The sequence below is a fragment of the Salmo trutta genome, chromosome 5, assembly GCF_901001165.1.
Source record: "Salmo trutta chromosome 5, fSalTru1.1, whole genome shotgun sequence".
Taxonomy (NCBI): Eukaryota; Metazoa; Chordata; class Actinopteri; order Salmoniformes; family Salmonidae; genus Salmo; species Salmo trutta.
The window spans coordinates 59,486,146-59,513,556 of record NC_042961.1 but is presented as its reverse complement, the minus strand read 5'-3'; the positions used below and the strand labels follow the sequence as shown (position 1 = coordinate 59,513,556).

The 27,411-nt window shown below is 44.3% G+C and overlaps 1 protein-coding gene across 4 annotated transcripts in view; it reads right to left on the bottom strand.

Moving 5' to 3' along the window:
* Positions 1 to 27,411, bottom strand: part of phka1a (phosphorylase kinase, alpha 1a (muscle)) — a 53,671-nt gene that overhangs the window by 8,493 nt on the left and 17,767 nt on the right. For 2 of the 4 annotated variants that reach the window (XM_029754510.1, XM_029754512.1), the window contains 25 exons: positions 26,935 to 27,015; positions 23,154 to 23,252; positions 22,374 to 22,520; positions 21,838 to 21,891; positions 16,205 to 16,327; positions 15,821 to 15,916; positions 15,360 to 15,467; positions 14,528 to 14,606; positions 13,275 to 13,409; positions 11,242 to 11,351; positions 9,772 to 9,916; positions 9,620 to 9,698; positions 8,492 to 8,649; positions 6,246 to 6,313; positions 5,852 to 5,954; positions 5,311 to 5,405; positions 5,018 to 5,163; positions 4,082 to 4,235; positions 3,675 to 3,754; positions 2,755 to 2,833; positions 2,516 to 2,645; positions 1,944 to 2,045; positions 1,636 to 1,751; positions 463 to 501; positions 57 to 101 (listed from right to left, as the gene is read on the bottom strand). In XM_029754510.1, the coding sequence (XP_029610370.1) occupies positions 57 to 101; positions 463 to 501; positions 1,636 to 1,751; positions 1,944 to 2,045; positions 2,516 to 2,645; positions 2,755 to 2,833; positions 3,675 to 3,754; positions 4,082 to 4,235; positions 5,018 to 5,163; positions 5,311 to 5,405; positions 5,852 to 5,954; positions 6,246 to 6,313; positions 8,492 to 8,649; positions 9,620 to 9,698; positions 9,772 to 9,916; positions 11,242 to 11,351; positions 13,275 to 13,409; positions 14,528 to 14,606; positions 15,360 to 15,467; positions 15,821 to 15,916; positions 16,205 to 16,327; positions 21,838 to 21,891; positions 22,374 to 22,520; positions 23,154 to 23,252; positions 26,935 to 27,015 (2,571 nt within the window). Of the gene's footprint in view, positions 1 to 56; positions 102 to 462; positions 502 to 1,635; positions 1,752 to 1,943; positions 2,046 to 2,515; positions 2,646 to 2,754; positions 2,834 to 3,674; positions 3,755 to 4,081; positions 4,236 to 5,017; positions 5,164 to 5,310; positions 5,406 to 5,851; positions 5,955 to 6,245; positions 6,314 to 8,491; positions 8,650 to 9,619; positions 9,699 to 9,771; positions 9,917 to 11,241; positions 11,352 to 13,274; positions 13,410 to 14,527; positions 14,607 to 15,359; positions 15,468 to 15,820; positions 15,917 to 16,204; positions 16,328 to 21,837; positions 21,892 to 22,373; positions 22,521 to 23,153; positions 23,253 to 26,934; positions 27,016 to 27,359; positions 27,364 to 27,411 lie in introns of those variants that run through there. The other 2 variants (XM_029754514.1, XM_029754511.1) reach the window with 2 other exon arrangements.

The following is a 27,411-nucleotide window of genomic DNA, read 5'->3' as shown; positions in this document are numbered from 1 at the left end:
AGCGATGACAATTTGAAAGTACATTTTGGTGTGCTAAAATGTATTTTAACTCTTACCCCAGATTCAATATGTTCCATGTCCAGTGAATGTGGTGTTAGGCTCTGAGGTGGGGAGAAAGAATTCACAACAGGACAACAGCCAATGACAACATCCAGTGGGAACAGTGTGTGTGTGAAGGGTGAACAACCACGTTAAAAAAAAAATAAAAAAAAAAATAAATAAATAAAAAAATCGCTGTGCCAACCGACCACCATAGTCATCACCATAGAGACCGCCCTATTACCAAGGCAATAACATATAAGAACCCTGGATCCAGTGGATTGACCACAAGTGAATCACGACCTGATTTTTGACCATAATTCAAAAGATTTTAAGTGACTTTTGCATGCAAACTGCTGACAGCGCACAAGTGAATTAACACCCTGTAACCAAGCAACAAGTCATGACCATCATCATCATCACCTGTCTTGGCTGCGACCATGACAACTTGTGCTCCTCCAACTGAAATGGAAAGATGACTGAGTGAGAAGCTCTGGAGAGGAGAACAGTCTGGGTACTGTTGGTATTCGGGCTGTAGTGTCATACCCAATGTTTTTTTTACGTCAATACCCTGAAAGTGACCTCCTCCTACATCGGGGTCAGACCCCTTTTGAACGAGCTTGGCAATTATATAATCAAATTCGTGAAAAAACGTTAATTTAATATGTATATAATTATATTTGTGTTTGTGGATGAATTTGCTGAAGACCATTGGGCCACGTCTATGACGATTAAACACCATTTAAAATACCTACAAAAGTTGTGTCACATTCATAGGGTTCTGAACCCTTTAAAGTTGCGCGCTAGGCAGAAATCACTCCTCCATTTCCTGGTTGAAAATATTCTAATACTTGGCCTAATTTCAGTTTATGTGACAAAACAAGTAAGTCTAGTGTAGAGAATCATTGTACCGTCTAAACTCTGCAAAATATATTTCTCATATCTAAAAATATTGTATTTTCAGCTGTTTGAAGCTGGTGTACAAAAAAAAAATGAAAGTAAAAAGACGCAAAACGCGAAACTTAAGAACATATCTACCACTTCTTAGACTTGCTTTCAATGAGAAAGAAATGTGTGTTATAGAGCTGTGTGTTATAGAGCGGTGTGGGTTATAGAGCGGTGTGTTATAGAGCGGTGTGTTATAGAGCGGTGTGTTATAGAGCGGTGTGTTATAGATCTGTCAATGAGAATTTGGTCAGGTCACCCCAAAAGTTACATTTTGCAGCTTTAAAAAGCTAATAGACCTGTGATATCATGGAGTCCCAAGCCAACTGGTTTTAGTTCAGGTTTAGTTGACCTATTTTGACCAGGTAAAATAACAAATTAGTAGGAAGGATAAACACACTACAATTAAAACTATCATGTTGATCTCTCCGATGGTCAACATCCATAATTCCTTCTATACATGGTTACATTTCTCCAGCCCCGTCCCTCAGATGTTCACCCCCCCCCCCCCCCCCAAAAAAAGGGTTGTCAGGGTTACATGGTCGTCAGGGTTACAGGGTCGTCAGGGTTACAGGGTCGTCAGGGTTACAGGGTCGTCAGGGTACACGCTTTGTTGCGGTTTCAATCCCAGATTGCCTCTTTAATACGTACCATCCTCATGTCACTCTTCAGCTTGCTGATGCCCGCCCTCTCGCTCTTGGTGGCGCCCACATTACCCACCTCGTGGATAGAGATGGCAGGACTGGCACCTGCGTCTACGGAACGCACTGGAACACACACACACAATTATAACATAGAACAAACATAGGAAACCACATATAAGGATGTCATAATATGTGTGTATAGTATATTATATGTAAAATATGAGTTCATGGAAATCTAATAACTGTCCATAAAGATGTTCATAGGGATGTCAACAGCTCATAGGGATGTCATAACAGCTCATAAAGGCTTCATACCGCTCCTCTGCACTCCAAACTCCTTCCCACTGAGGATGTGATGCAGCAGGATCTTTAATTCTGACGGACTCAGACTCATCAGACTCTCTGTAGCCTCCTCTCCTACAGGGCCCACGACACACGACACACACACGACACACACACACGCGACACACAATTTCAAAATTCACTTTTCACATAAAAAAAAGAATAATTGTATTCAATTGTGACTGGTTACAGGATGTTTGACACTAGTTCCTACTTCACTGAAAATAAGAAAAACAGTTTAGGGAATGTCCTTTTCTAGTCATTGTGACCTGAGAGGTTGAGAGACTGTGCCAGCTCTGGGTCCAACTTACTGCTACTATTCATATGATTGTTATTACCTGAGAGGTTGAGAGACTGTGCCAGCTCTGGGTCCAACTTACTGCTACTATTCATATGACTGTTATTACCTGAGAGGTTGAGAGACTGTACCAGCTCTGGGTCCAACTTACTGCTACTATTCATATGACTGTTATTACCTGAGAGGTTGAGAGACTGTGCCAGCTCTGGGTCCAACTTACTGCTACTATTCATATGACTGTTATTACCTGAGCAGTTGAGAGACTGTGCCAGTTCAGTGGCCATCACCTGGATGATGAGTCCGATACGCAGCCTGTACATCTCACTGAACAGGCTGGGTTGGGTACGCATGTTCATCGCCAGGTACACCATGATCTCCTGTTAAATACACACAAGCACGCACAACCGCAAGAGAGAGAAACAGAGGTAGTTTGAAACGGAATGCTTGGCCAAATGAGTGAGCTTACAGTATTGTGTGCCCGTGTACCTGTGTAAGGATGGCTATAGTGATGTTGTTCTCACTAGCTTCATCTATCAGCATGGCCAGCTTGTCTGGAGGGATGGGTCTGAGAGACAGAGAGACAGAGAGACAATAATAGGAAAGAGAGAGGTAAAGGGATACAGAGAGAGGATGAGAGAGAGAGACAGAGAGAGACAGAGAGAGACAGAGAGAGACAGAGAGAGAGAGAGACAGAGAGACAGAGACAGAGACAGACAGAGAGAGACAGAGACAGACAGAGAGAGACAGAGAGACAGAGAGAGACAGAGAGAGACAGAGAGACAGAGAGAGACAGAGAGAGACAGAGACAGAGACAGACAGAGAGAGACAGAGACAGACAGAGAGAGACAGAGAGAGACAGAGAGAGACAGAGAGACAGAGAGAGACAGAGAGAGACAGAGACAGAGACAGACAGAGAGAGACAGAGACAGACAGAGAGAGACAGAGAGAGACAGAGACAGAGACAGACAGAGAGAGACAGAGACAGACAGAGAGAGACAGAGAGAGACAGAGAGAGACAGAGAGACAGAGAGACAGAGAGACAGAGACAGACAGAGACAGACAGAGAGAGACAGAGAGACAGAGAGAGACAGAGAGAGACAGAGAGACAGAGACAGAGACAGACAGAGAGAGACAGAGACAGACAGAGAGAGACAGAGAGAGACAGAGAGAGACAGAGAGACAGAGAGACAGAGAGACAGAGAGAAAGTAATAGGAAAGAGAGAGGTGAAGGGATACAGAGAGACCATCACAACCATGTATCTTTTTAATATATTTAACCACCATATATATCTACTGTATTTTTCAAGGGGAGCCCTGGTCAATATGCATCACTCAAAGTCTCTGGTCAAAAGTAGTGCCCTACAAAGGGAACCTGGTGCCATTTAGGATGTAGGAAGTAAACTGACGCTGTGATGGTCTTCTCCCGAGGTTCTGGAGGGAGACCCACAGTCAGGTGCTTCTGGTGGGCCAACAAATCAGAGCAAGCCTGGGGACACATAGCAACTAATCAAAAACAAGTATACGTTCATCAACCAATCAAAACAGATCTGTCCTCATCAACCAATCAAAACAGGCCTGCTGACACCTAGCCACCAATCAAAATACGCCAGTTGACACCTAGCAACCAATCACAAGCAGTCCTGCTGAGACACAGAAACCAATCAAAAACAAGTACACACTCATCAACCAATCAAAACAGGCCAGCTAACACCTAGCAACCAATCATAATAGGCTAGCACTAATCAACCACTGAAAAGTTCAGCAGCAGCAGAGAGACAGAGATTGAACAATGTTTGTATGTTTCTATGTTTACCCAGTCGAGTTCCTCTACTTTCTTCCTCAGTATTCCAGAGATCATGCGTATGAGTCCCCAGTGTTTGAGGTCTCCTGCCTTCACATACAGGTCTGTCAGCAAGGAGCGGACTGTAGAGCCTTTACCATGTAGCCTGGTGTCCCACTCCATACCCCTAGTGGACAGATACACACATGCACAAACACAGACACAGACACAGACAGACACACGCACACAGACAGAGACACGCACGCACACAGACACGCACACGCACACACACAGACACGCACACAGACACACACACGCACGCACACAGACACACACACGCACGCACACAGACACGCACACAGACAGAGACAGACACACGCACACACACAGACAGAGACAGACACACACACATACACACACAGACAGAGACAGACACACACACACACACACAGACAGACACACACACAGACAGAGACACACACAGACAGAGACACACACAGACAGAGACACACACAGACAGACAGAGACAGACACACAGAGACAGAGACACACAGACAGAGACAGAGACACACAGACAGAGACAGAGACACACAGACAGAGACAGACACACACACACAGACAGAGACAGACACACACACACAGACAGAGACAGACACACACAGACAGAGACAGACACACACAGACAGAGACAGACAGACACACAGACAGAGACAGACAGACACACACAGACAGAGACAGACACACACAGACAGAGACAGAGACAGACAGAGACACACAGACACACAGACACACAGACACACAGACACACAGACACACAGACACACAGACACACACACAATTCTTCAAAATTCTCAGGTTCAATTCAAAGCAGGTCGATTTGTAAGTATCAGTAAAGAAGGATGGAGGGATGAATACAGACAGACAGAGAAAGAAAGAGATCTTGTATGAAGAGATAGAAGAGAATCTGACTTGTCTTTGAAGAGGATGTACAGTATGTCCGCCTGGTCTGGTAGACTGTAGGTGTCTCTGAGGAGCTGGACCAGTCTATTGTAGTCTATATCACCACTGGCATCTCTAGGCAGTTTACACTCTGAGGTCACTACTACCTGAGGAAACTATAGAGAGAGAGAGTGAGAGAGAAAGAGTGGTCTTTTAGTATAAGGCTTGAGTAAATGTTAATGTGTTCACATGTGCGCGCACACACACACACACACACACACACACACACACACACACACACACACACACACACACACCCCTACCTGAGTGGTGTGAGGCGCAGAGGAATCTGTGAGGGTGAGGTGGAGGGAGGGCTGAGGGGAACGGAAGAGCTTGGTGGGGAGATACAAGTGGGCATCTAGAAGAGAGGGGGGGGTAGAGAGCGACAGAGAGGAGGAGGAGGGTAGAGAGAGCGACAGAGGGGGGGGGGGAGAGCGACAGAGAGAGGGGGAGGAGGGGAGAGAGAGCGACAGAGAGGAGGAGGAGGAGGGTAGAGAGAGCGACAGAGGGGGGGGGAGAGCGACAGAGAGAGGGGGGAGGAGGGTAGAGAGAGCGACAGAGAGAGGGGGGAGGAGGGGAGAGAGAGAGACAGAGAGAGGGGGGAGGAGGGGAGAGAGAGAGACAGAGAGGAGGAGGAGGAGGGTAGAGAGAGCGACAGAGAGGGGGGGAGGAGGGGAGAGAGAGATGGGGTAAAAAGAGAGATCTTTTAAATTACCTTGATCGAACAGGTACAACAAACAGCAATAACCAGCAGACACTGTGCCCTCCATGGAATGAGTTTGACACCCTTAAAAAGTTTCTCACTGTGTAGGTGGAGTTCCTTGGCCTTGTGCATCAGAGACACCATTTCCTTGGTCTTCGTGGCTGCTGCTTTGAACCTGTCCAGCCCTCCAGAGTCACCTCTGACCTATAACCCAAAATAATCATCCAGAAAAGACATGGGACAAGTGTATTGGTTAGATTAAGGCCAGGTTTCCCAGACACAGATTAAGCCTAATCCTGGACTATAAACCATTTCAATGGAGATTCTACAATGAGCTTCTATTTTTTTGTCCAGGATGAGGATACATCTAGATCTGAGAAACTGACCCACATACATACATACATACATACATACATACATACATACATACATACTACTTTATGTGAGAAAATGTAGATGTAAAAAAATGTGTATTTACTAATAAATAACCCTGACCTTTGACCCTGTGCTGGGGTTCGCTGTGGTCAACAACTGGTCCAGGTACTGGGCTAGATCATCAGCCTCTAGAGAGGGAGGGGGAGAAAGGAGGAGGGGAGAGATGAAGGGGAGTAGAAGGAGAGAAAGACACACACACACACACACACACACACAGAGAGCTAAGGGCTTTGCAAGTATGAATGTTATAAAGTTAGTGTGGGAGAGGTGGAAAAATGATTGTTATCGATCAATAATGACAAACCTCCTGCATTGACAACTTTGATGGAAAGCTACTGAGGATGGTAACTGACTCTATAGCCACTCTTATCTGTCATATTTTTAATCTGAGACTAGAGGAATGGCTTTGTCCTCAGGCCTGGAGGGAAGCCAAAGTAATTCTGCTACCCAAGAGTGGTAAAGTGGCCTTGACTGGTTCTAACAGCCGACCTATCAGCTTGCTGCCAGCTCTTAGCAAAGTGTTGGAAAAAATTGTGTTTGACCAAATACAATGCTTTTTCACTGTAAACAAATTAACAACAGACTTTCAGCATGCTAATAGAGAAGGGCACTCAACATGTACTGCACTGACACAAATGACTGATGATTGGTTGAAAGAAATTGACAATAAGATTGTGGGAGCTGTACTGTTAGATTTCAGTGCAGACTTTGATATTATTGACCATAACCTGTTGTTGAAAAATACAAATGTCTTATGGCTTTTCGACTTCTGCTATATCGTGGATTCAGAGCTATCCATCTAATAGAACTCAAAGGGTTTTCTATAATGGAAGCTTCTCTAATGTCAAACATGTAAAGTGTGGTGTACCGCAGGGCAACTCTCTAGGCCCTCTAATCTTTTATATTTTTACCAATGACCTGCCACTGGCATTAAACAAAGCATGTGTGTCCATGTATACTGATGGTTCAACCATATACGCATCAGCAACCACAGCTAATGAAGTCACTGAAACCCTTAACAAAGAGTTGCAGTCTGTTTTGTAATTAACTGGTCCTGAACATCTCTAAATCTAAGAGCATTGTATTTGGTACAAATCATTTCTTAAGCTCTAGACCTCAGCTGAATCTGGTAATGAATGGTGTGTTGAGTTGGGAGACTAAATTACATGGCGTTACCTTAGATTGTAAACTGTCACGGTCAAAACATATACAGTTGAAGTCGGACGTTTACATACACCTTAGTAAAAATTCCCTGTCTTAGGTGAGTTAGGATCTCCACTTTATTTTAAGAATGTGAAATGTCAGAATAATTGTAGAAAGAATTATTTATTTCAGCTTTTATTTCTTTCATCACATTCCCAGTGGGTCAGAAGTTTACATACACTCAATTAGTATTTGGTAATCAAACTTTAACTTCCTGACTGATGTCTTGAGAAGTCGCTTCAATATATTCACATAATTTTCCTTCCTCATGATCCATCTATTTTGTGAAGTGCACCAGTCCCTCCTGCATTAAACCATTAATGGTTGTAAAGATGGGGAGAGGTCTGTCCGTAATAAAGAGATGCTCTGCTTTTTTCACACCACACTCCACAAAGCAAGTCCTGCAGGCTCTAGTTCTCCCTCATCTTGATTATTGTCCAGTCATATGGTCGAGTGCTGCAAGGAAAGACCTAGTTAAGCTGCAGCTGGCCCAGAACAGAGCGGCACGTTTTGCTCTTAATTGTAATCAGAGGGCTGATATAAATACTATGCTGCCAGTCTCTCTTGGTTAAGAGTTGAGGAGAGACTGACTGCATCACTTAATTATATAAAGAAACATTAACGTGTTGAAAATCCTAAATTATTTGCATAGTCAACTTACACACCACTCTCACACACACGTATCCCACCAGACATGCCACCAGGGGTCTTCTCACAGTCCCCAAATCCAGAACAAATTCAAGGAAGCGTACAGTATTAAATAGAGCCCTTATTGCATGGAACTTCCTTCCATCTCATGTTGCTCAAATAAACAGCAAACCTGGTTTAAAAAAACAGATAAAGCAACACCTAGCGGCACAACGCCTCTCCCCTATTTGACCTAGATAGTGTGTGTGTGTATTGATATGTAGGCTACGTGTGTCTTTACATTTTTTTTATGTAGTTCTGTCCTTGAGCTGTTCTTATCTATTGATGTTCTGTTTCATGTTTTGTGTGGACCCCAGGAAGAGTAGTTGCTGCTTTTGCAACAGGTAATAGGGATCCTAATAAAATAGCACAATACCTCTGTCCCTCCCCTTCCTCCTTCCCCCTCCCTTTCTTACCCCCATTGAAGGTCAAGCCATGCTCAGCAAAGCATCCATAGTCATCATCATCATCTTGTTCCCGGCCCATGCCACCCGCATGCTTACTGGCATCCAGGAAGCTGAGTTTGGCAAAACAGGAAGTGGTCAGGAACTCAGAGAGCTTCCCCGTCTGGATCCTGGAGGGAGAGAAATGAATGGATCAATGTCTGACTGAGGGAAGGTAGGTACTAAGTGAGTAAATGTGTGTGTGTGTGTGTGTGTGTGTGTGTGTGTGTGTGTGTGTGTGTGACCGAGTGTGAAGGTAGGTACTCAGTGAGTAAATGTGTGTGTGTGTGTGACCGAGTGTGAAGGTAGGTACTAAGTGAGTAAATGTGTGTGTGTGTGTGTGTGTGTGTGTGTGTGTGTGTGTGTGTGTGTGTGTGTGTGTGACCGAGTGTGAAGGTAGGTACTAAGTGAGTAAATGTGTGTGTGTGTGTGTGTGTGTGTGTGTGTGTGTGACCGAGTGTGAAGGTAGGTACTAAGTGAGTAAATGTGTGTGTGTGTGTGTGTGTGTGTGTGTGTGTGTGTGTGTGTGTGTGTGTCCGAGTGTGAAGGTAGGTACTAAGTGAGTAAATGTGTGTGTGTGTGTGTGTGTGTGTGTGTGTGTGTGTGTGTGTGTGTGTGTGTGTGTGTGTGTGTGTGTGTGTGTGTGACCGAGTGATTTCAGAAAAAATGTATGAATGGATAACTGTATGAATGGATAACTGTATGAATGGATAACTGTATGAATGGATAACTGTATGAATGGATAACTGTATGAATGGATAACTGTATGAATGGATAAATGTATGAATGGATAACTGTATGAATGGATAACTGTATGAATGGATAACTGTATGAATGGATAACTGTATGAATGGATAACTGTATGAATGGATAACTGTATGAATGGATAACTGTATGAATGGATAACTGTATGAATGGATAACTGTATGAATGATCAAAAGAACGAACGATTAAACAAAAACGGGAAAAAAAACAGACTGAGGGATAAATGAATGAATGTTTTTGTTCCTTAATTTCTTGAAAAACAAACCGACAGATGGGCGACGGAGTCACAGATGGGCGACGGAGTCACAGATGGATGAATAAATAAGGAGAACTCACCTTGCTCCTCCATAGTATCCATCCTGTAGCTTCTTCAGAGTGGCCAGAACCGCTGGGTCCAGGTCAGAGTGGTCTTCAGCTGAAACATACAGGGACAATGAGCTAACACACACACACACACTCACACTCTCTCTCTCTGGTGTGTGACTCACTGAGCATGGTCTGAGAGATAGGAAAGGTGACAGTGGGTCTTCCAGTCATCCTCCATCGAGAGGAGAGGTAGGACAGGTCTGTACGAAGCATGTCAACAATCATCTGGTTGTCCAACGCCAAGTAGAACTGCTGGTGATCTATGAACTGGAGGGAGGGGAGGGGAGGGGGAGGAGAGGGGAGGGAATAAAAAAGACTAGTAATTATCCTTCTCTTCCCAGGACATTCAGTAGCTACTGTCTAAAGTGATATCCAAATAAAGGAGCATTTAAACGATGAAATGATCCTAGAAGGTCATCAGCGATGTAAGGACACTCATCAGTCCCCAGTTCAAAAGTTATGTTAAATGTTATGAGTGCATCAGTCGACAGGACCACAAATGTAACCATCCGTCGGTCAGAAAATCGATTCAAACATTACGAATCGTCGGTTCACTAAAATGTTTTGCTTAAATTACTTTCTACCTTCCGAAAATACCCCTCATCTTGTGACAACTGTGTTCTCTTCTTCAGTGTCGAACTACGAATGTAATTGGGTTGACAGTCATTGATCTACAAATCATTTTGCTTGCCGAACAACCCCAGGTAATATCAGTAGCCGAGTCAAACTGTGCTCTGTGTGCAGCTTCTCTCGCTGACCAACGAGAGGTAGGCCTGTTCCTGATCTGACACATCTGCGCATCACCTTCAGCATTCAAATGTTTGTAAAATGGCTTGTGAAATATTAGGCTTAATAGGTTGAATGATAACCAATGTAATTTGTTAGGTTCATTTTATCAAATGTGCTGTTGAAAATGGTGTTTTAGCAGAATAAAAGTAGCCTAAGATACAGCCGGAACACACTACCCTCATTTGGCTATAAGTAGGCTACATGCTACAGCTAGGCGACATGCTATACTATAGCTAGGCTACATGCTATAGCTAGGCTACATGCTATACTATACTATAGCTAGGCGACATGCTACAGCTAGGCGACATGCTATACTATAGCTAGGCGACATGCTATACTATAGCTAGGCGACATGCTATACTATAGCTAGGCGACATGCTATAGGTAGACAGACTACATGCTAATCGGGTCTTACAATAGAGTTTATTTTCATTGTTCTGGTTCACCATGAGCAATAGTTTTGGTAGTTTTTTTGGTAGCTTCAGCTTTTACACACAAACACACACACCTTTATTTTCATGACATTATGGGGAGGTTAGGGTTAACGTTAGAGTTAAGGACTAGGGGTAGGGTTAGGTTAAGTGTTAGGGAAAAATAATTCTTAATGGTAAAAAAAAATTTCCCTTAACTTAACCTTAAAATAGCAATTGAACAAATTCAGGACATGAAAAACATCCTGACTTGTCAAAAAAGTTATTGTTTTCCTACCTTGTCAGGACATTCAGGTGAAATGTTAGGACATTGGAGTCCTGAAAAGGTAAGTACACACACACACACACAAAATGGTACTGTACTGTATCTACCTGTGGCGTGAAGGCAAAGATGGTGTTGCGGATGACATAGAACTTAGAAGTTCCTAGACATCCAATCCTCCTGTAGGGTCTACCAGTCAGCCCCAGTCTCTGGTTACGTCCTGGGGAAGAGGAAGAGTACAGATCGATGTGAGTAAGACCTTTAGACAGGTCAACATTCACAAGGCCGCAGGGCCAGACGGATTACCAGGACGTGTACTCCGAGTATGCGCTTACCAACTGGCAAGTGCCTTCACTGACATTTTCAACCTCTCCCTGTCCGAGTCTGTAATAGCAACATGTTTCCTGCAGACCACCATAGTCCCTGTGCCCAAGAACACTAAGGTAACCTGCCTGAATGACTACCGAACCGTAGCACTCACATTTGTAGCCATGAAGTGCTTTGAAGGGATGGTCATGGCTCGCATCAACACCATTGTCCCAGAGACCCTGGCCCCACTCCAATTTACATACCGCACCAACAGATCTACAGATGATGCAATCTCTATTGCACTCCACACTGCCCTTTCCCACCTGGACAAAAGGAACAGCTATGTGAGAATGCTATTCATTGACTACAGCTGAGCGTTCAACACCATAGTGCCCTCAAAGCTCATCACTAAGCTAAGGACCCTGGGACTATACACCTCCCTCTGCAACTGGATCCTGGACCTCCTGACGGGCCGCCCCCAGGTGGTAAGGGTAGGTAACAACACATCGCCACGCTGATCCTCAACACGGGGGCCCCTCAGTGGTGCGTGCTCAGTCCCCTCCTGTACTCCCTGTCCACTCATTACTTTACGGCCAGGCACGACTCCAACACCATCATTGAGTTTGCAGATAACACAACAGTGGTAGGCCTGATCACCGACAACGATGAGACAGCCTATAGGGAGGAGGTCAGAGACCTGGCCGTGTGGTGCCAGGACAACAACCTCTCCCTCAACGTGATCAAGACAAAGGACATGATTGTGGGCTACAGGAAAAGGAGGACTGATCACGCTCCCATTCTCATTGACGGGGCTTTAGTGGAGCAGGTTGAGAGCTTCAAGTTCCATGGTGTCCACATCACCAACAAAATAACATGGTCCAAGCACACCAAGACAGTCGTGAAAAAGGCACGACAAAGCCTATTCCCCCTCAGGAGACGGAAAAGATTTGGCATGGGTCCTCAGATCCACAAAAGGTTCTACAGCTGCACCATCGAGAGCATCCTGACCGGTTGCATCACTGCCTGGTGTAGCAACTGCTCGGCCTCCGACCGCAAGGCACTACAGAAGGTAGTGCGTACGGCCCAGTACATCACTAGGGCCAAGCTTTCTGCCATCCAGGACCTCTATACCAGACTCTAGCCACCCTGGTCATAGACTGTTCTCTCTGCTACCGCATGGCAAGCGGTGCTATTGCGCCAAGTCTAGGTCCAAGAGGCTTCTAAACCGCTTCTACCCCCAAGCCATAAGACTCCTGAACATCGAATCAAATGGCACCCAGACTATTTGCATTGCCGACCCCCCCCTTTTACACTGCTGCTAGTCTCTGTTATTATCTATGCATAGTCACTTTAATAACTGTACCTACATGTACACATTACCTCGACTTACCTGTACCCCCGCACATTTGACTCTGTACTGGTACCCCTTGTACATAGCCTCGCTATTGTTATTTTACTGCTGCTCTTTAATTTGTTATTTGTAAGTAAGCGTTTCACTGTAAGGTCTACACCTGTTGCATTCGGCGCATGTGACAAATACAATTTGATTTGATATTCAGCATGCTTTTTAGTCTAGGATTAGGGTCCGGGAAACTGGCCGTCACTGCCCGGTGTAGAAGTGGCTTCCAATAGCTCACCAGTTTTTGCTTTTGTAATGTTTTCTTGCCGTCAAAAACTTTTTTGTATGGTAGTGAAAGATTTATTACCGAGTTATACGTAAATGTGGCTGAGGACTCTAGCAGGTTGGACATGGATGGAGTGTATGTCAGCTACTGTCTCCACCTCTATCCCATTCTTCCCTAACTTTCTCCCTTCCCTCCCTCTCTTTGTTTACCGAGTCGTGCGTAAATGTGGCTGAGGACTCTAGCAGGTTGGACATGGATGGGGTGTATGTCAGCTACCGTCTCCACCTCTATCCCATTCTTCATCAACAACTCCTGGATCTCCTCGTTCTCTGCCAGGATAGACACTACAGGAAGAGGAAGATAATACATTTAAAAAACAGTGAAATAAGTCAGTCAAAACTCCTATGAAAATAGCTAGAAATATGTAATTTTCTCTGTAAAATGTGTTTGACTGTTGGGGGGTGGGGTTCTTCCCAGAAACAAGTATGCGATGAGATGATTGTTGCATGTGGGATGTAAAACTTAAAAAATGCTTAATAAATAAATATAAACAGTAACACTCAATATGTGTTATTTCATAGTTTGTCTTCACTATTATTCTACAATGTAGAAAATAGTAAACATAAAAAAAACCCTTCAATGAGTATGTGTCCAAACTGTATATATATTTAAATAGCTACATTCATTATACAGTATGGTTTACAGTTGGTCTATCGACATTTCTGCACAGTCGCCATAGCGACATCTTAAACATTCTATTCTTGCCCGACATCAAACTTGTCCTTGTCGTTATGAAAAAGCATCAACACAAAACCACAGTCTCTACGTGACATCAGCAGCCCGGTGCCCTAAATAGCATACTTGCTCTATTTTAACACCAATAAACCCATCTGTTTAAAAATTAAGTAAAATGTCAACTACAAGCAACTTTCTAAATAATATTTTGGTTCATTTTTAGCTAGCTAGCTGGCTAACCAGTTCAAATAATGACCAAGAGTATAACTTCCGCTCATTTCAGTCATTATTACAGGAAAATTAACCCACATCATTATTTACACGGTAAAGATGGCGAGCTTCCAGAAAATACCTTACGGTTGTGAATGTGACAAAATAAAAGTAGGTCATTCTATAAGATAATTGTAGAACTCCTGCACCACAGATGGATTTGGTATTGTTGCTGTAGTAACTAGTAACCACGACAACGGACGTTGCGACAGTCACAGAGACATTCACTTTTTTTCATGTCTGTGCGACAAGGAAACCGCCAGTCGCAGCGACGATCAACAGACATTCCACATGAGTATAAATTACATGTTGTTTTGACCAGGGACACCTGTCAGATTGTAATTGTCTACAGACATGTCGTTAGACCAAGTATAAACTGGCCTTTAAATATGGTCCTTTAGCAGACGCTTTTATAAAACGTAGATATGTTATTCAGTATGTAGCCTTCATATCTCACCCTGCACCACCACGTCTGGCTTGGGGATGGTGGAGAAACGTCGGTTGAGAGGATCTATCTCTCCAGGGGCCAGGAAACCCTGTAGAACACAGAGAGAGGGAAAAGCTTTACCATACAATACCGGAGAGAGGACTTTATCACCCAATGGCAGTTAGTCACCAGCTATTGTAGTGTTTGTAGCATAGTGTACACTACCTAGTGTAGCATAGTATACACTACTTAGTGTAGCGTGTGTAGTATAGTGTACACTAGCTAGTGTAGCATAGTGTACACCAGCTAGTGTAGCGTGTGTAGTATAGTGTACACTAGCTAGTGTAGTATAGTGTACACTAGCTAGTGTAGTATAGTGTACACTAGCTAGTGTAGCGTGTGTAGTAGTGAACACTAGCTAGTGTAGCGTGTGTAGTATAGTGTACACTAGCTAGTGTAGCGTGTGTCGTATAGTGTACACTAGCAAGTGTAGCATGTGTAGTATAGTGTACACTAGCTAGTGTGGTGTGTGTAGTATAGTGTACACTAGCTAGTGTAGTTTGTGTAGTATAGTGTACACTAGCTAGTGTAGTGTGTGTAGTGTAGTATTCACTAGCTAGTGTAGTGTGTGTAGTATAGTATTCACTAGCTAGTGTAGTGTGTGTAGTATAGTGTACACTAGCTAGTGTAGTGTGTGTAGTATAGTATTCACTAGCTAGTGTAGTGTGTGTAGTATAGTGTACACTAGCTAGTGTAGCGTGTGTAGTACAGTGTACACTAGCAAGTGTAGTATAGTGTACACTAGCTAGTGAAGTGTGTGTAGTATAGTGTACACTAGCTAGTGTAGTGAGTGACCTCTCACCTCTGCCAGTAGGCTTCCCAGTACGTAGAGGGACTGACCCCACTTTAGAGGGAGCTTCCCCAGAGGGACCCTCTCCACAGAGTGGGGGTTTACATACTCCTCATCCACCTGTTGGTTATAGACACAGTTATAACACACACTAACCCTCTCCACAGAGTGGGGGTTTACATACTCCTCATCCACCTGTTGGTTACAGACACAGTTATAACACACACTAACCCTCTCCACAGAGTGGGGGTTTACATACTGCTCAGCCACCTGTAATAAACAAAATTGGTTCACATGTGTGATTAGGCTCGCTAAACTCCCAGGTGTTCCAGAAATCATGTTTGTAGGATTCTGGAGTTCCTGCTTATTCCCTTCCCATTCTGGGAATCTACCAACCAGGACTTCTGGGAAACCTGGGAAATGTTGTGAAAGTTTCATTAAGCCACCACTACACCCTGGTCTTCCAGTCTTACCCTATCAGGTGGAACACTGTAGAGCTCTGGTAGTAGACAGATCCCGTCCTTCTGTTTGATCAGAATCCCCTCCAGAGCATCCCTGTACTCCTGGACCTAGACGGTTTACAAACAGAGACATGACAGGTAATGACAATGCTATGAAGGCATATAACTTCTATATTAACTCCTATGAGAGTTCATAACCTGCTCAGGTAGCCTGGCAGTTGCTGGATCGAATCCCCAAGCTGACAAGGTAAAAATCTGTTGTTCTGCCCTTGAGCAAGGCAAAAAACACATTTCCATTTCACATGTACAGGTTACCCACTTGTACATACAGTGAAACAGGACTATATAAGCACCCTCTAATTATTAGTAGTATTATTTAACTTGCTATATAGCCACCTGTTCTGGGCTGTTGGTGAAGACGCCATCCAGTATGAGGTAGGTCCAGAACAGGGGCCATTCGCACTCTATGTTCTCAAAGAGCTTCAGCTCAGCAGACTCATAGTATAGACGGTTAGGGTCCTGGGACGGGAGGGAACAGAACCACATAATTATGGGAAGAGAACAATAGGAGATGGATGGATGAAAAGGAGGGCAATAAAACAAAGTACAGTTCCAGAACGACATTTTTTCTGAGGAGATGTGAGGCAACATATGAGAACCTGTCGGATGTCGCACCTACTCATTGTTGGAAAAATTCAAAATGCTACGAAAATCAGTTCTTGTGGAAATCTAGATTTTGGTTGTTTTGGATACTTTAAACCCTTTACTTTAAGGGTAATGTAAGTAAAAAAAAAAAAAACGTTAGCTAGCATGCCCAACGTGAAAAAGCTTGCTCAAAATTCCCTGACCTGAGTGTGGCAGCTGACTTGACCCAATTCAACATAACATGCTACAAATCAATTAAATCAGGCTGGTTTAGACACAGAATAATTAGCTAGCTAAAGTAGTTAGCAATGTAGCAGTATAAAGTTCATCATTTACAATCAACAATGTAGTTATCTATGAATACAAGTAGGTGGGATTGTCATGTTGTCGTATGCTGGAGATAACGTTCACACCAGGTTCACACTTTCTTCCGATGTTGTTTGATCAGTGGGTATTAGCCTATTAGCTGGCCAAAATGACATGAAAAGTGCTCAAAATATATTAACATTATTGCAGTAATTTCACAAGTTCTGAATTATTTTTTTATTTTAGGTAGCAAAAGCAATCGATATCTTATTCTTAACTTGTTGGAAGTGAGAAGCATCTTGCTGTCGTTTGTTAGCTCTTTCATTTCGAGGCGTGTCCCATTTCTTGATCTCCATGGCCGAGTGCCTTCACTCCCCTCACAGATGGAAAAGCAGATGAATTGTAGATGAATTGTCTACCAATAGTTACAACAATCCACTGCGTTTAATCTTTGTGAACGAGTACACAGGCGAGAAGGGGTGTGAATTGGGATTGAGATTGGGCTCCTAATAGTAACAGTCTTCCCATTTTCTAGTTAGTCATCAATCATCATTGAAGCTGACTTCTCAGATAAATAGCGATATGTTGTTTGTTGTTTGATTTAGCTAGTCAGTTGTCAATACACCTCATCATGGATGGAGAGATGAGAGAGCATATTCAACAAGGATCAAGCAAGGTATGTTAAGCTAGCTAGCTAAGTACACAATATTTTATAAACTCAGGCCTTCACTACTTGCATATACTTTGTATTTGTTTAAGGTAGGCTATAGCCAGTGTTGGAGTGAGTACTATTGAAGACAAGCTGCTGATAGCTAACGCTAGTCTAAATGTTTCACTGACTATTTCACCAGCCATGGTCATTTCCATCCCTGTATCCCACAAAACAAGTTAGCTAGCTAACAATTTAATGTTAATTAAAGATAGTGGGAGATAGCGGGTCCGAATCCAGAATTCTAAATATTGTCACGGGTCTGGGTCGGCTCCGACACAATTGTCACGGGTCTGGGTTGGCTCTGACACAATTGTCACGGGTCTGGGTCGGCTCCGACACAATGTCACGGGTCTGGGTCGGCTCTGACACAATTGTCACGGGTCTGGGTCGGCTCTGACACAATTGTCACGGGTCTTGGGTATGTGTAGCCTAATTTTTACTGACTTGTCAGGAAGGAACCATACAGATGTGAACGTGACTGCTGCAGTAGAGAGAGAGAGAGATAAATGGTATAATTAATGATGCTGCTCTGTATGTTTCACGATTGTTGTAGTTGGCCAATCGTGAGTCATCAAAGCAGTAATAGGCTGCAGTCATAGAGCCTCCGTGTGGGGTAACCATTTGAAGATATGTAATCAATGGAAGATGGAATCAAAATGGTGGAATTAAAAGTTCAAGGAGAAGGATAGGCTACAACGACCACGAGCCAACAGGTAGGATGCTACGTTATATTCTGAATGGAGTTGTTCTTGTTGTTTGTAACAGTGTAGGACGAGAAAGCGCATGAAGCAAAATTTTTTTTGATGGGTTTGATGCAGTCAAGACAGGTACTACCTAATCATATTAGATTAAAAATATCCTAGCGATGGCAGCTATCAGTCTACCAGGGCGGCAGCGGCTATCAGTCTACCAGGGCGGCGGCGGCTATCAGTCTACCAGGGCGGCGGCGGCTTTCAGTCTACCAGGGCGGCCGTCAGTCTACCAGGGCGGCGGCGGCCTTCAGTCTACCAGGGCGGCGGCGGCTTTCAGTCTACCAGGGCGGCGGCGGCTATCAGTCTACCAGGGCGGCGGCGGCTTTCAGTCTACCAGGGCGGCGGCGGCTTTCAGTCTACCAGGGCGGCGGCGGCTTTCAGTCTACCAGGGCGGCGGCCGTCAGTCTACCAGGGCGGCGGCCGTCAGTCTACCAGGGCGGCGGCCGTCAGTCTACCAGGGCGGCGGCCGTCAGTCTACCAGGGCGGCGGCCGTCAGTCTACTAGGGCGGCGGCTATTAGTCTACTAGGGCAGCTATTAGTCTACTTGGGCGGCAGCTATTAGTCTACTAGGGCAGCTATTAGTCTACTAGGGCGGCGGCTATTAGTCTACTAGGGCGGCGGCTATTAGTCTACTAGGGCGGCGGCTATTAGTCTACTAGGGCGGCGGCTATTAGTCTACTAGGGCGGCGGCTATTAGTCTACTAGGGCGGCGGCTATTAGTCTACTAGGGCGGCGGCTATTAGTCTACTAGAGCAGCTATTAGTCTACTAGGGCAGCTATTAGTCTACTTGGGCGGCAGCTATTAGTCTACTTGGGCGGCAGCTATTAGTCTACTTGGGCGGCGGCTATTAGTCTACTAGGGCGGCGGCTATTAGTCTACTAGGGCGGCTATTAGTCTACTAGGGCGGCGGCTATTAGTCTACTAGGGCGGCGGCTATTAGTCTACTAGGGCGGCGGCTATTAGTCTACTAGGGCAGCTATTAGTCTACTAGGGCAGCTATTAGTCTACTAGGGCAGCTATTAGTCTACTAGGGCAGCTATTAGTCTACTAGGGCAGCTATTAGTCTACTAGAGCACGAGTCGGCTTGGTTGATTGCCGTCTCTCCCTCCTCCCTGTTCTCGTTTCACTCGCTCATACTTACAGTAGCCTACATTACCAGTCAAAGGTTTTAGAACACCTACTCATTCAAGGTTTTTCTTTATTTTATGATTTTCTACATTGTAGAATAATAGTGAAGACATCAAAACTATGAAATAACACATATGGAATCATGTACTAACCAAAAAAGTGTTAAACAAATCAAAATGTTTTATGTTTCAGTTTCTTCAAATAGCCACCCTTTGCCTTGATGACAGCTTTGCACTCTTGGCATTCTCTCAACCAGCTTCATGAGGTAGTCACCTGGAATGCAATTCAAGTAACAGGTGTGCCTTCTTAAAAGTTAATTTGTGGAATTTCTTTCTTTCTTAATGCGTTTTAGCCAATCAGTTGTGTTGTGACATGGTAGGGGGAGGGGGTATACAGAAGATGGTCTTTTACCAGGTATGGCTAAGTCCATATTATGGTAAGAACAGGTCAAATAAGCAAAGAGAAACGACAATCCATAATTACTTTAAGACATGAAGGTCAGTCAATACGGAAAATTTCAAGAACTTTGAAAGTTTCTTCAAGTGCAGTCGCAATAACCATCAAGCGCTATGATGAAACTGGCTCTCATGAGGACCGCCACAGGACAGGAAGACCCAGAGTTACCTCTGCTGCAGAAGATAAGTTCATTAGGGGTACCAGCCTCAGAAATTGCAGCCCAAATAAATGCTTCACAGAGTTCAAGTAACAGACACATCTCAACATCAACTGTTCAGAGGAGACTGTGTGAATCAGGCCTTCAAGGTCGAATTGCTGCAAAGAAACCACGACTAAAGGACACCGATAAGAAGAAGAGTCTTGCTTGGGCCAAGAAACATGAGCAATGGACAGTAGACCAGTGGAAATTTGTCCATTGGTCTGGAGTCCAAATTTGAGATTTTTAGTTCCAACCACCGTGTCTTTGTGAGACGCGGTGTGGGTGAACGGATGATCTCCGCATGTGTGGTTCCCACCGTGAAGCATGGAGGAGGTGGTGTGATGGTGTGGGGGTGCATTGCTGGTGACACTGTCAGTGATTTATTTAGAATTCAAGGCACACTTAACCAGCATGGCTACCACAGCATTCTGCAGCTATACGCCATCCCATCTGTTTTGGGCTTAGTGGAACTATCATTTGTTTTTCAACGGGACAATGACCCAACACACCTCCAGGCTGTGTAATGGCTATTTTACCAAGAAGGAGAGGGATGGAGTGCTGCATCAGATGACCTGGCCTCCACAATCCCCCGACCTCAACCAAATTGAGATAATTTGGGATGAGTCGGTCCGCAGAGTGAAGGAAAAGCAGCCAACAATTGCTCAGCATATGTGGGAACTCCTTCAAGACTGTTGGAAAAGCATTCCAGGTGAAACTGTTAGAGAGAATGCCAAGAGTGTGCAAAGCTGTCATCAAGACAAAGGGTGGCTATTTGAAGAATCTCAAATATTAAATATATTTTGATTTGTTTAAAACTTTCTTGGTTACTACATGTTTCCATATGTGTTATTTCATAGTTTTGAGGTCTTCACTATTATTCTACAATGCAGAACATTGTAAAAAATAAAGAAAAACCCTTGAATGAGTAGGTGTTCTAAAACTTCTGACCGGTAGTGTACACACACAGCCCGGCCCCTGCTAGAGCATCACCTCTCTCTACCTCAAGCTTTATCAGCTCTGGTTAATAAGGAAGGTTAAAAATGGACTTTTCTGCTGCTTTCCTCACTCAGGTGGGATCATACGAGGTCTGGATCCAACCAAGTCTATATGGAACGGGTCTAGTTGTCCTTTGGTCCTTTCCAAACGGGTGTCTATATTATACAATGCTATTTATGCATATCGGGTCCTAATGGGAAAGCCCCAGGTCCATTTCGGAAGGGCGGTCGTCACCATGGAGCGGTCGTCACCATGGAGCGGTCGTCACCATGGAGCGGTCGTCACCATGGAGCGGTCGTCAGGTAAGGTAAGAATGATGACCTAGCAGTGTGTGTGTTAGAGATCTCTTTGTGTGTGTGTGTGTGTGTGAGATCTCTTTGTGTGTGTGTGTGTGTGTGTGTGTGTGTGTGTGTGTGTGTGTGTGAGATCTCTTTGTGTGTGTTAGAGAGAGAGTGTCAAACTCATTAATATGTGTATCAATTCCATCCTTTTCTCCCACTGCCATCCGGGCCTTCAACAACACCAGGTCGCAGTCACACGACACTACCCAGGCAACTCTATCTGCTTTTGCACACTAGTACTGTACCATTTTCCTTGCCTCTCTACAGTTAAGGTCATGTTTTGTGTGATTGTTTTGTAGTGTTTGTATTGTTTTAACTTTGCCTGTATGACCAAATCATTTCATCTGATCTCTCAGCAGATAACATTGTTCTTCCTGAACATGGAGACATCTGCAACTCGTTCCTGCTGAATTTAAATGATTATTATTGCATCCAGAGGGAGGGAGGGAGGGACGGAGGGAGGGAGGAAGGGAGAGTGAGAGCATGTTTTTACCTCTTTAGGCGTTTTGTGTCCATCCCTGAGAAACCTACAGCATCCATATCGACCCTGAGAAAAGAGAGCAATAAAAATATAAATATGCTCAGCCAAACTCTGCCTAATAGAGTTTGACTTTGATTTAAATTGACAACTTAAATAACAAAAAGGGCCTGAATGTTGATTTGAGCCCCACATGGAAGTCAAAGGAAGGGGAAAAACTTGACCAATAATAATCTAGGGGAGAAACTGGCTGACCCTGACCTGCAGTTCAGATACCATCTTCTTCTTGGTGTTGTTTTCTATGGACTACATAACCTTGTCACGGCTTACATTAAAGTACATAGCACTGCATAGCCCTGTCATAAGGGTTACATTATAGTACATAACACTGCATAACCCTGTCATAAGAGACACATAACACAATATATAATATATGCCATTTTCCCTGCCATAAGGGTTACATAACACGGGATGACACTGCATAGCCCTGTCATAAGGGTGACATAACACTGCACAGCCCTGTCATAAGGGTGACATAACAGTGTCCTGACCTGTAGTTTGGATATGATCTTCTCCTTGGTGATGTTTACTATAGAGATGTCCTCTACAGCGAAGGCCGGGTACGAGATGATGGACAGAACACCTGCATCCACCTCTTTAGACATAGATGCCCTGGGAAGCATGGAGTTGAGGATGGACTAAGGAGAGAGAGAGAGGAGAGAGAGAGAGAGACAGGGAGGGAGAGAGAGAGAGCGAGACAGAGAAAGAGAGAGACAGAGAAAGAGAGAGACAGAGACGGAGAGAGAGCATATTAGAGACACATATTTCCCTCAGATTACACAGATCCACAAAGAATTCTAAAACAAACCATATTTTAATAAACTCCCATATATATATATATATATATACATTGGGTGAAATACCACAGTGTGCCATCACAGCAGCAAGATGTGTGACCTGTTGCCACAAGAAAAGGTCAACCAGTGAAGAACAAACACCATCGTAAATACAACCCATATTTATGTTTATTTTCCCTTTTGTACTTTAACTATTTGCACATCATTACAACACTGTATATATACATAATATGACATTTGAAATGTCTTTATTCTTTTGGAACTTATGTAAGTGTAATATTAACTGTTCATTTTTATTTCACTTTTGTTTATTAACTCTGATAAAGGAAAACTTAGCCAAAACTAATTGAAATGTATATTATGTGTGTCTATACGTGCGTTAGTGTGTGTGTGTATACGTGCGTTAGTGTGTGTGTGTGTGTGTGTGTGTGTGTGTGTGTGTGTGTGTGTGTGTGTGTGTGTGTGTGTGTGTACCTGACAGTGCTGTATATCATCAGCCAGAGCGTGCACCACAGACCCTGGTCCTCCTCCGGCTCCAAACAGGTTCAGTTCATCCAGGGCCTCCAGAGCTGCCTGTGGACACAACACCTTCATAAGGACTGCATAACACCTTCACACGGGTCGCTCAACACCTTCATAAGGACTACATAACACCTTCATAAGGACTACATAAGGACTACTCCATACGGGCTGCTCAACACCTCCATACGGGCCATTTAACCCTGTCACAAGGGCTACGTAATATTGTTATAAGGGCTCGTAACATAAGACCTACACAACCTTGTCACAAAGGCTACATAACACTATAATAAAGACTACATAACGGTTGGTCCAGATTTTCATACCGTGCCGGTGCCATACTGAGGTATACCGTATTACTGGTGGTGCACATAACGGAGCGCCAAAAAAATGCTAACAGGTACTAAGGAATTCCCATAGCAAATGCTAGGTAAACGCTAACATTTTAAAACAATTTAAATATAATACACAGAAATGTTGTGGGATTACAGTAGATGAAGAATCCATATTTTTTTAGATTGATTATTTATTGGTTTATTACGTTAGTATATTATGTATGTTTGTAATAGTGTGTTATATGTGAAAATGTGTTCGTATATAAATTGTATTTTAATATTTAAGGACTCTTGGAAGATTAGTCCAAATGGGGACTAAAAGAGATCCAAATAAAATAAAATCAAAATCAAACAGGTACTAAGGAATTGCCATAGCAGATGCTAGGTAAATGCTAACAGGTACTAAGGAAATCCCATAGTAGATGCTAGGTAAATGCTAACAGGTACTAAAGAATTCCCATAGCAGATGCTAGGTAAATGCTAACAAGCGCAAGTGAACATAAACTAATTGCAAAGACGGACAACCCTGCTCATAAAGTTATAAAGTCAGCTCCTCACAGTTTGCAGCAAAACGCAGACAGGCTCTTGATCCATGAGGGGCTGTTACCAAGATTCAAGAAGCTTTTCATCTTGTAAGCTGGCCTCTTGGACTAGCAAGTTAGTAAACCAAAAACACAGCTGGAGAGAATTTATTTAAATTTGGCACATCTTGGATAGTTAATGTAAGACATACCGTATAGCTGATCACCTCACTTCAGTTAGGCAGTAGGAGTGACTCACCTTATGAAGCACACGCGTAACTCGCTCAATCAACTGTTGTGAGGAACTACCAGTTAACTACCGGTAAGCTTCATAATGAAAAATAATCACAAACAGGTGAAATTAAGAACGCTATCTGCTTAACTATTTACCTAGTTGACGGCAGGCATTTATTTAAAAAGTACCAATATCTAAATTTATATTACAAATCATATAGCGGATATTTCAAAAGACCCCTGATTCCGGTATATACGGTATACTGCCCAACCATACAACATCTTCATAAGGACTACATTGCCCTGTCATAAGGGCTACATTGCCCTGTCATAAGGACTACATTGCCCTGTCATAAGGGCTATGTCAGGTCGTAAGACTGTCATAACAACGACATATCAGATACAACAAACCATCATAACTGTTTTTGTGGAAATGACAAACTTGTAGAAACCGAAGGATGGTGACAGATGGCTGGTGTAAAATAATGAAACAAAATGGGAAAAAACTACATGTCACATCCACTGATATGGTAACAAGAAACGGCACATTACGCTGCTGGTTTCTAGGAATATCAAATAGAAACTGTTACTAGTATTAATCTATTTATATTCATGGAAACTCCAGTAACCAACGCTTAGAACATGATACTAGCGAACACAATCAAAGGCGTACCAATGACAGACAAATGTGTGTGTGAGTTCACGGAAGAAATGTGTGAAACCCATCCTCTGTCCATCATGAATGCATTCTCAGCTGCTTTGTGTGCGTGTGTGTGTGCGTGTGCGTGTGTGCGCGCGTGTGTGCGTGTGTGCGTGTGTGCGCGCGTGTGTGCGTGAGAGGATCGGCCTTAATCTCTTTCATTGCAGCATGCCAGACACATAAGAAGGGGTGAAAAAAGGAGTGAAAGAGAGGACAGTCCACTCCTCAGAGCCCGGTTCCTCTACCCAGTACAGCCAGTAGAGGACAGTCCACTCCTCAGAGCCCGGTTCCTCTACCCAGTACAGCCAGTAGAGGACAGTCCACTCCTCAGAGCCCGGTTCCTCTACCCAGTACAGCCAGTAGAGGACAGTCCACTCCTCAGAGCCCGGTTCCTCTACCCAGTACAGCCAGTAGAGGACAGTCCACTCCTCAGAGCCCGGTTCCTCTACCCAGTACAGCCAGTAGAGGACAGTCCACTCCTCAGAGCCTGGTTCCTCTACCCAGTACAGCCAGTAGAGGACAGTCCACTCCTCAGAGCCCGGTTCTTCTACCCAGTACAGCCAGTAGAGGACTGACCGCCCCTCAGAGCCCGGTTCTTCTACCCAGTACAGCCAGTAGAGGACTGGCCACTCCTCAGAGCCCGGTTCCTCTACCCAGTACAGCCAGTAGAGGACTGGCCACTCCTCAGAGCCCGGTTCCTCTACCCAGTACAGCCAGTAGAGGACTGGCCACTCCTCAGAGCCCGGTTCCTCTACCCAGTACAGCCAGTAGAGGACTGGCCACTCCTCAGAGCCCGGTTCCTCTACCCAGTACAGCCAGTAGAGGACTGGCCACCCCTCAGAGCCCGGTTCCTCTACCCAGTACAGCCAGTAGAGGACTGACCACCCCTCAGAGCCCGGTTCCTCTACCCAGTACAGCCAGTAGAGGACTGACCACCCCTCAGAGCCCGGTTCCTCTACCCAGTACAGCCAGTAGAGGACTGACCACTCCTCAGAGCCCGGTTCCTCTACCCAGTACAGCCAGTAGAGGACTGACCACCCCTCAGAGCCCGGTTCCTCTACCCAGTACAGCCAGTAGAGGACTGACCACTCCTCAGAGCCCGGTTCCTCTACCCAGTACAGCCAGTAGAGGACTGACCACTCCTCAGAGCCCGGTTCCTCTACCCAGTACAGCCAGTAGAGGACTGACCACCCCTCAGAGCCTGGTTCTTCTACCCAGTACAGCCAGTAGAGGACTGACCACCCCTCAGAGCCTGGTTCTTCTACCCAGTACAGCCAGTAGAGGACTGACCACCCCTCAGAGCCTGGTTCCTCTACCCAGTACAGCCAGTAGAGGACTGACCACCCCTCAGAGCCTGGTTCTTCTACCCAGTACAGCCAGTAGAGGACTGACCACCCCTCAGAGCCTGGTTCTTCGCTAGGTTTCTTCCTAGATTCCTGACTTTCCAGAGTTTTTTTCCTGGCCACTGTGCTTCTACACCTGCATTGCTTGCTGTTTGGGGTTTTAGGTTGGGTTTCTGTATAGCACTTTGTGACATCGGATGATGTAAAAAGGGCTTTATAAAATACATTTGATTGACTGAACAGGAATAATTAATGAAAAGACAGCGACGGGAAGAGTGGGATGAATGGAGGGGTAAATGAGAGGGGTGAATGAGTACGGAATGTTCAGAGTGTTCTGCAAGCAGGTCAGGTGCTTGTGTGTGTGTGTGTGTGTGTGTGTGTGTGTGTGTGTGTGTGTGTGTGTGTGTGTGTGTGTGTGCGTGCGTTCTTTGTTGCTCCACTCTTTTGATCATAACTTGATAAAGGTTATCTGTTTGTGGCAGGCTTTCTCAGCAGTGTCAGTCATCTTTATAGGCTTTCCCATACAGACCACAATACGACACAAGGAATTACCTTCATCATAACCTCTCCTCCCTGTGTGTGTGTGTGTGTGTGTATTCTCACTTTAGCCATGCCGATGGAGCTAGCGTTGAGCTCAGGGATCCCCTGGTTCGTCTTGTCTCCTCGCTCCCACATCCCGTAGTCCTGTAAGAGTAGAGTACAATTCATAAAGGATTTATAGAGCTTGGTAGAGCATTCATAAGGTCTTCATAACCACTGTAAGTAGCAGAGTGAGTAAGCAGAAGGGTTCCATTTTAAATTAAATTACCAACCACTTAAATGACATTATAGAGCGTTCATAAAGTCTATATTAGCACTATATAGATGCTACAACATCCACAGTTGGCTTCTTCACATCTTTGAATTTAAACAGAAACTTACATCCACTTTGTGAGCTGCCTCGATGTAGAACTATGAAGGCATATAACTTCTATATTAACTCCTATGACAGTTCATAAACACTACATAGAGACTGAAGAGAAACGTACAGCCACTTTGTGAGCTGCCTCGATGTAGAACTATGAAGGCATATAACCTCCA